Source organism: Ruditapes philippinarum, unplaced genomic scaffold (assembly GCF_026571515.1).
Source record: "Ruditapes philippinarum isolate M1 unplaced genomic scaffold, ASM2657151v2 ctg871_1_1_1_1, whole genome shotgun sequence".
Lineage (NCBI taxonomy): Eukaryota > Metazoa > Mollusca > Bivalvia > Venerida > Veneridae > Ruditapes > Ruditapes philippinarum.
The window spans coordinates 1-9,366 of record NW_026862242.1 but is presented as its reverse complement, the minus strand read 5'-3'; the positions used below and the strand labels follow the sequence as shown (position 1 = coordinate 9,366).

General features: G+C 30.6%; 1 protein-coding gene across 1 annotated transcript; it reads left to right on the top strand.

The window, feature by feature from the left end:
• The first annotated feature begins 4,083 nt into the window (after positions 1-4,083).
• On the top strand, positions 4,084-9,355 carry LOC132718392 (multiple epidermal growth factor-like domains protein 10). Its single transcript, XM_060702088.1, has 5 exons — positions 4,084-5,180; positions 5,544-6,656; positions 7,165-7,285; positions 7,915-7,988; positions 8,447-9,355. The coding sequence occupies exons 1-5, from the start codon at positions 5,132-5,134 to the stop codon at positions 8,578-8,580; spliced, it is 1,491 nt and encodes a 496-aa protein (XP_060558071.1). The 5' UTR covers positions 4,084-5,131; the 3' UTR covers positions 8,581-9,355.
• Positions 9,356-9,366: the final 11 nt, after the last annotated feature.

Sequence of the window (9,366 nt, the reverse complement as noted above, 5' to 3'; positions counted from 1 at the left end):
AATGACGTACAACAAGGAAGTGTGTTTTGTGTTTTGCATAGGTATTTACGTGAGAGGTAGTTTACTAAATCACTTGGATATCCGGTAATAAAAGAGGTATTTTATTTTAAAGATTTTATATAAAGGAGTTATGTTTGATAATAATGGTACATCTTATGCTAAAATATTTATAACCCAAGCTAAACTATTTAAAACGATTGATAAAAATGTTGATATAAAAATATTTTGGCACTGTAATGAGAACGTATTGGGTATGGTTCCTTTAAAGCATGTGAACTATTTTTTAGATAAAATTTAACTAATTTTAAATACATGCATATATTATATATGTACACTGTTTCTATCAAAATGGCCGTGGTAAATTGATTAAGACTAGTGGTGCGTTTTAAGCTAATTTGATCACATAATCATTATTGGCGAATAGAGTATTTATTAACAGAATATGTAGAACTTCATTTTCAATTATTTTTAAATCATTAATATAAGCTAGTCAGGCTTTTAGAAATATAAATTACAATTTATTATTATCTATTAAGTATAATTGTTACTACTTAACATTTTATCTATATATTCATTTTCTGCTTAAGCAATATTTTAAGTTTGTCTTCCTATCTTTAGTAAAGATGATTTTGTATGAATATCATTCTAAACTTCCGCCAGCGCTATCAGACATCATTTGCTTTATGTTTGTATTGTTGGATTATAAAGCGTTTAAATTGCATATCGTATTATTTCTTATGATCACAATTGACAAAACCAATCCTGTAATTGTCAACTGTTTGCTCTGATTTACTGGATCTCGGGTGATCTCTCCTTTTTAGATTTATTGATATAACAATCTTTACTTGTACTGCGATATAATATGACATAAGTAAATTTTGTCTCTGAATTTTGTTAAAATATAATAGGTAGATAGGTTTTTAAATATTTTATAGAATACTGTTTTATTCTAATAATTTAATATCGCCAGTGAGAGCTATAATTGTCATTCTATTTTTTCGGCAAAGACACTTGATTCATTAGATGTTATAACAAGTTATGAGATAACGACGATTTAATTGGTAGGATGAATGGGACGAGGTGTGGTTGGCGGTGGAGTGTAAATAACGGGATCCGGGATTTAATTGAATTAAAAGAGAAACGAGAAAACTGTTTCACTTTTAACATTCAAAATTATCGGCATTACAAATGTATACTTGTAACCACCTGAATATATCATTACGTATGATATCTATGTTGATCTAATTTTAAGTTAACATATAATATAGTTATGAAACTCATGGCAAATAATTATGTGTAGTGTATAACAGAGTCACCGAAAACCAAATTGCAAAGCAAACAATTGCTTTACCTTTTAGAAAGCTTAATTTATCATATTCCGATTTGAGAAAATACTCTGTACCGTGATGCAATGATCGGAAATAATTGTTTTCTTGTTACAAAACTAATATTTGAAAATGGGAGATCAACAAAGTGGTAATTACAAATTCGAAGTTGTAAGAGATAATGGCTAATGCAACATATCTGACAAGTACAATAAGTTCGTAACACCAACTTATGCAATACTTGATCTTTGACATTTTGATATTAAATTCTGTGTTTTAGATGGACCACGTACATATTCTACCATCGAGGTGAAGAACTTGGCAAAATTAAATAGGGATGTAATGGAAGTGTCAATACCTCTTTCATGTTGATGTTATAACGTTGTTGGTATTCAATTTGAAAGAAAGAAATCGGTAATTCATATCGTTTTTTTTATAAATACTTGGAACAAATTTTAGTTCATACTTTATATTAATAGTGACTTAAACTATTGTATCTTCTTTATCAAAAATAAATACTTTGCCATAAACAGATTACACAGCACAAACAATTTCATTTATTTTCTAAAAGGATTCAGTAACGTTATCTAATATTCGTGTATCTTTTATAAAATGTACAATTTTCAAATGATTTTGTAGGAAATAAGAATGTGTACCGCATAAAAAATAAAAAATATAGATAAACAAATAAATACATAAATAAATAAATAAAATACATAAATAAATAGATATAATAAAAATACAAAAGTTGTAATAAATACAATTCTACAGAGCAAAACTTATTCATCATTCAAGTGAGGTTATGCTCATTGTTTCCATTTGTTTCGAATATATTTAAACGGTTAGCTGTTATAATAGTGACGAACCAACAACTGACATTCTGCCTGAAATATAAAAGGACTGTAAAAAAACTATTGATATTTACTGACATTGCCTTGACAATATGACACAATATATTTTGATTTTCACCTTTTTAGTTAGTATATACCGTGGACAGTCACTTTAGTATTAATAAAACTACTAATATTAGCCATACTTGCCATTTTTTCAGACAATGATTTGTAATTGGTTCTATCTTGTTAATATTTTCCTCGTTATTGACTTATCTGCACCGTCTGCTACGTGCCACCAAAGTCATGTGATTTGATATTCTATTATAGTTACGTCTCACGAGTATATTATAGTAGTATTACTATGAGATATAAAGATACACTCTCTGCTTAAATGAACAAGGATGTGATTTACAAAACTATTTATAGATAGATAGATTTATTTCGGCATAAAAGGTAAACATGTTACATGATAAACAACACAATATAGATTAAAACAATTACAAATAAATGAATAAATAAATAATAAAATGAATTAATAAATACTATATTATGTAAACCATGACATGTTCCCAAAACCAAGGATAACACAAAAAAGAGCAAGCTCTTATTACCATTGTGGTCCTTAGCATTTGGTGGCATGACAAAGAGAGGTATTTCATAAAAGAAAAAAAAATACTTATTATAAGAAAAATCACATAAATGAAGGATATCATTTAAAATTATCACAAGAAATACTCATGTGCATAGAAGAAAAGATTACATTAAAAAATTATCACAGTTGTTATGAGTATGTAAGGAAAAAACATGCCATAAATTACGCTATTCAAAAAAAGAGAAAGTTTTTAAAGTCTTAATAAAAATTCAAAACAAATTTCAGAAAATGAAACAGTAAACCTGGGCCGAATAATAATTCAATAAAAAATGAAAACATATAAAATTTTCTTGCAAGAAATAAAAAAGAAACAAACAAAAAAAACTTACATGCTACTTAAAAAATGACTTTTGATGGCTACCTTAAAACGATGAAATTTGTTAATTTCAGTTATACAAGTTGGAAGACTGTTCCATAGTTTAGCTCAAATAAAACTAAAAGACTTTGACCCAGAACCTTTAACCTTAGGAAGACAATACCCGACTTTTTACTCAGTCTGGTGCAATAAGAATGTATCGATTCCTGAGAAACAAAACTACTTAAGTACTCTGGGCCCATTTGGTTTTTAACCTTAAAACATGACATAACATTAATTTGGAATGTGACCTGAGTTTTTGTTTAGACCTCAACACAATTGACTCAGTTTTACCTAAGTGCAACGATAACTTATTATCAATTAACCATTGACTTACTGAGGACAAATCTTCAGATACTGGAATTACCTCCTCAGATAAACTTTTTCCAGAAACAAGATTTCAGAGTCATCAGCATATAGCAATTGACTATTTTTCACTATCGCTGACATGTCATTGACGTAAATTAAAAAGAGGAGGGCCCAAGGATTGAACCCTTGGGAACACCACATGTTATACTTGAAGTAGAAGAAAAACTACCTGACACATCAACAAGCTGTTGTCACGCAGAAAGATATGACCTAAACCACCTTATAATGTCATCACCAAGACCAGACGCTTGAAGCTTCATTAAGAGAATGGTATGGTCAACAGTGTCAAAGGCTTTCTGTAAGTCTAACAGAGCCACACCTACCACATTACCCTTATCAATGTCATGCCTAATGTAGTCTGTCATGTAAATTGGACAAGTATCAGTTGAGAAACCATTTCAAAAACTAGATTGGAATTTATACAACAGCTTATTCTCTTTAAAATATGTTTCAACTAGGTCATAAACTACCTTTTCAAGAATCTTGGATACTAAAATTGACACAGGCTTGTAGTTACCAACTCTTTTTAAAAATGGGGACAACTCTAGCAGTCTTAAGATCATCAGGAACTACACCTTGGATAAGAGACAAGTTGACAATGTGGGTTATAAGACCTGCAATAATAGGTGACCCATCCTATTTTAGCGACAATTTACAGCAATTAAGTAGAAAAGGAAGACCACTTATGTAACCGATAATTATTAAAACTGTTTGAGATTGCATTGATTACGTGTTGGATATGTTTATCTAAATTATTTAAAATAAGTTAACTCTGACATATGTTACAGGTTTTGAATTGTAAGCATTGTAATAATAAGTCTAAAATTATGATGAAATGTTAGACAATAGGCATCTATTGTTTTGTTTGCTAATTTGATCATTATCTATAAAATAAACGAGTACCTATCTATTGAATATAAAATAAACAATTTTAATCGTTCATTTGTTATTAATTCTTTTTAATTTTTTTCAGTCATTTACACTACGTTTTGTTTATTTTAATGTTACCTTGTTTTCGGACATTTGTTGAATTCACGCTTAACCAAACAAGTAAGTCATAGACAATTTACTTTATTTTTTATGTATAAATTAATTTTTTAGTGCTTAAACGTTAAAAGCATCATTTTGTTGAATAAGCTCTTTAATGTTATGAATAATATTAATTAAATATGTTTTTTTCTTTATGTTCTCGGATTTAAAACAATATGATATGTAGAAGTGTAATGATCTGGAACTTGGATTTCATGAGTTGCGGAAGCAGTACAGATATTAGATCATCGGGATACCCCTATAATAAACATTTCAACATATACCTTGTCGAATTCAAACACTACATTTAATAAAGGCATACTGCAAGCAAAGTCGTTTCGGATCACATTTTTAGTAGTTTACAGATTGTTTTCTGCTGAGTAGTATCTAAGCATATGTTACATGCATTGGATCTAGATACACATGCATATAAGCCAAGTTATCAATATGGATGAAATTTGCAGTGTAGTTATACAGACTAGTTGAATTATTGAACTGCTGATTTGTTAAAGATCATAATTGAACAGCATTTCAAACATCTGTGTTCAATGGTTCACGTGTGGAAACAATGACTGGAACAATATCACCAGTGTTTCTTATATTGCTTTGCCAGTTTGGTAAGTCTCTGTATTAATACCTAAAAGTAAATAAACAAATTAAACAATGCACAATAAAATTATTAAAGAAATGCAAATGATTATATACTTTTAGAAATAAATGAATATTGTTTTTAATACAGCTATTACACGCAGCCGTAGATGTTTGATAAATTCTAATATATATATTTTTACTTATTTAAAATGAAATTCATTTGTGTGATATTCTAAATACTAGTAGTTTTTATCTGTCGTTAATTCCGATTTTATGTCAAACCGTCATTTCTATCAATCCTTTAATAGTCTTACTTTATTTCATTTCTTAAAAGAAAGTAAGCCAAATTCAGGCAAATGTGTTTGCATGATCGAACATTTATATTTCAGGATTATCGATGCAGGCATGTCAAGAGTGCGCGTGTTGTAAGGATACCTTATTTGCATGCACCTCAAATAAGATGTGTTTAAAAGGGTGCATAGACGGTTATTACACGGAGAAATGCACAAAACAATGTCTGAGCAACTGTAAAACCTGCGTTAACGGTAATGAATGTAAAGAATGTAAACCTGGTTATTACAGTAACAAATGTAATACACAATGTGGAAAAGGTTGTCTTAACAGTGCGTGTTCGATATTATCAGGTGAATGTACTTGTAAATCGTCATATTTTACAAAAGGTAAATGTGATGCTTGTTTAGGTTTAAGGTATGGTGATGAATGTAACAACACTTGTCCTATTAACTGTGGGTCCTGTTTATCAGAAACAGGATGTTCATGGTGTAAAAACAATGCTCATTATGGATCATATTGTCAATATAGATGTTCGGTTGGTTGTGTCGATGAAATATGTAATAAAGGAACTGGGTACTGTGATAAAGGATGCAAACCTGGTTTTGTCGGGTATAAATGTGACATGTGCTTATCTGGTTTATACGGACCCTATTGTGATTTAAAGTGCACAGAAAACTGTAAAGAATGTCTTTCGGACACAAACTGTACAAAATGTGAATCAGATTTTTATGGGGATACATGTGCAAATGCATGCCCAGCTGGTTGTGATAAAACCTGTTCATTTTCCACTGGACAGCATTGCAAATTGACAGAAAAATACCGTGTTTGTGAAAAAGATACAGGGAGGTGTTTACACGGATGTAACTTGGTTACAAAATTTGGCGATTTTTGTGAAAAACAATGTGGTAATACATGTACCAATAAAAGCTGCGACTTGAAAACGGGAGAATGTTTAGAAGGATGTGAAATGATTTTTTACGGATTGTTTTGTAATAATTCATGTTCTACTTCATGTCTTTCTCATACCGGTAAACGTTCATGCGATGCTATAAATGGTCATTGTTTATTTGGATGTAAAGATGGTTTCTATGGCAAAAGATGTGACAACATTTGCAGTAGTCTATGTGTAAATACAACCTGCAACCAAACAACAGCGGAATGTTTATATGGCTGTATTAATGGATTTAAAGGACCTAAATGTATTGAAGGTAAGTCAGTTTTGCAAAAGAATTATAGTAAATTCATAAAATGTTATGTCAAAAGCAAATATTTTAAATAGTATAACTGTTAAGAAAAGTCTGTTGTTATCCATTTGAAGAATAGCTTTTACTTTTTACTCGATGTTAAAGTAATGTCGTTTACCAGTGGTAAACCTTAAGCATTATAACAATTTGCTGTGCATTTAATAACTTTATTTTAAAACTCATTTTGATAAGCTTCAAAATCAGTTACAATTTACGACACAAATATAGACTATAGATTTTTCTATCAGTTATATCAGACCAAGAAGGATATTATACTAGAATAATAGATTTAATTTTTAACTCCATGTTAATATAGTGTCGTACAGAAGAAGTAAACCTTTAGTTTTTTTTAACAATTTGCTACACATCTAATTGCTTGTTTATTTAAAGACTCATTTTCAAAAAGCTACAAAAACAGTTATAATTTTTGACAAATATATAAATTATTAATATTCTTTTCCATCACTTATAGCGGATCTAGAAGGCTTTTATACAAGAAGTACACTGATAGGATCTACAATAGGGACATTTCTAGCTGGCAGTATTGTTGTTGGAATTGCCGCCTTGATTACCTTCATTGTATGGAGGCGGAGGTATGTTGTTTCATACTGTTTTGGTGACACTGTTGTGACCCTTGTTGTTTTCTCGTCTACGGTAAGTATCGTCCCCTTTGTCCCTAGTCTTTATTTGTTTTATTTACCACCCTCCCCCTTCCCCGGGTCTCATGTCTCCTTCACCTGTGCCCTTTGACTTTATTGTCCTATTATTCAATCATTTATTTGTTTTCTTTTAGTTCCTTATAGGTTACTTATTATTTACTCTTTTGTATGGTTTTAGTGGTTAGCATGCCCATGCTCTACCTTTTCAGATTTTGTTTGGGGTCCTCCTGGGCTCCTTGCCACTGGCTCTTGTTACTGGGTCGGGCGGGGGTTGCGTTCATTGAACTCGCCTTTCCTTGTTGATCTTGTTTATCATATTGTAACATAATATATTTCATTACAAATTTCGATAATTGTTAATTCAGGGGGTTAATATTTTGTTATATTGTATTTAAACTATCTCAGATAAGAAGATATAGGGAACAGTTCATACATCTATACATACACCTAATGTAATATATCTTAAAACTGGATTTAAGGTAACGAATACCTGGTAAAATAGACTGCTAAATATAACTAAATGAAATGCAGTTACTAATGCACATTCCCTTCACTATTTTTAGGAATATACAAACTAAACAATTAGAGGTACACGGATATGAAAACACTATAGGACCTTGTGAAAATCGTTCTAACGGTAATTCTCTTAACATTATTTTCATTAACACTATCTTTGTTCATATCTTGATGGGAATTTTTTAATTGATCTTATATCATTTGATGCATATCGTTGTTAAAGTTAATATCGTAAATCAAAGTTCCTTAGTTCAAACATGCATATTTCTAGATGAACGCATTTGCATGAGTGAAAATAAATTATCAAATTATTGCATACCTGGTGTAAGAAATTAAACTGATTATTCATAAGCATTTTGATGTCATTATATTTTTATTACGCCTATTTAACGAGCAATATTTAATCTCTTTGTGTGTCCTTTGCAACAGGAAACACTAAAATATTTAAAGAAATAATTTCCATATTCGTAATATCTCTACAAATTCCTTAGATAGGACGGAGCGGAACAAAGATGCCCCCTCCCCAAATGTTATAACAAGATGCTTTATTTCTAATTATGACTATCCATTTTTGTACAGACGACACACGTGAGCGTGACTCTCCTGTTACCTATGAGGATTTGAAATCACGTGACGAGAGACTATACAGTCAGATAGCTACAAGTCAGCAGATACCACCACCAGCAACTGATTTTGTTAACTATATGTCGTAATAAACTAGTAACTTTAATTGGATCAAATTCATATAGACTAGACATTTTCATTAAAACATTTTATTTCACGGCGTCTCAACGCCGTGATATTGTGATGGGTAGTTTTCGGTAGCATGGGCAAAAGTCACGTGACAAAATGCCTTTCGATTTCTACAGCCGACATTTTATTGTTTTTACGCAATCATTGTACAGCCCATTTCCGTGAAAAGTTACATAGAAACAGGTTTTTTTTTTCAAAACCATATAGAATCTAAACAGTATTTTTATCAACACACGAAATATCACCGTTTTATATTAACACATTTCTGGACATCCTTTCGACATGCTTGAGAAATTCGCCTTGAATGGATTATGTATGGTGGCTGATTTTCGCCATCCGTATATTTTCGCGTCTTCGCCTCAAATGCGAAAATGCGAAAACACGAAGGGACGACGACATATTTGGACTTATGTGTTCTCATGTCGGATCTATGTCTCTCTAGGAGTGAATCCTTTCACGTGTAAAATGTCTTTGAACATTACATTCCTAAGTTTCTTTATTTGCAATTAAGAACTTAAATTGTCTTTTTTTATAATTTCATTTTTCTTGCGCAATTCTCTAAAATGAGACTTGTTTTCTATATGCGTTTCACAATAAATATTCACCATACCAGGTTGTAAAATAATTTAATTTGGTCCTTAATTCAGTTTTTACAACAACATCAAACTTCATTCAGTATTCTTGTCTCGTTATTGTGAGCAAAATTCTGAGTTTTCTTTAGATATGAGCAAGAAAATGTTTAATTT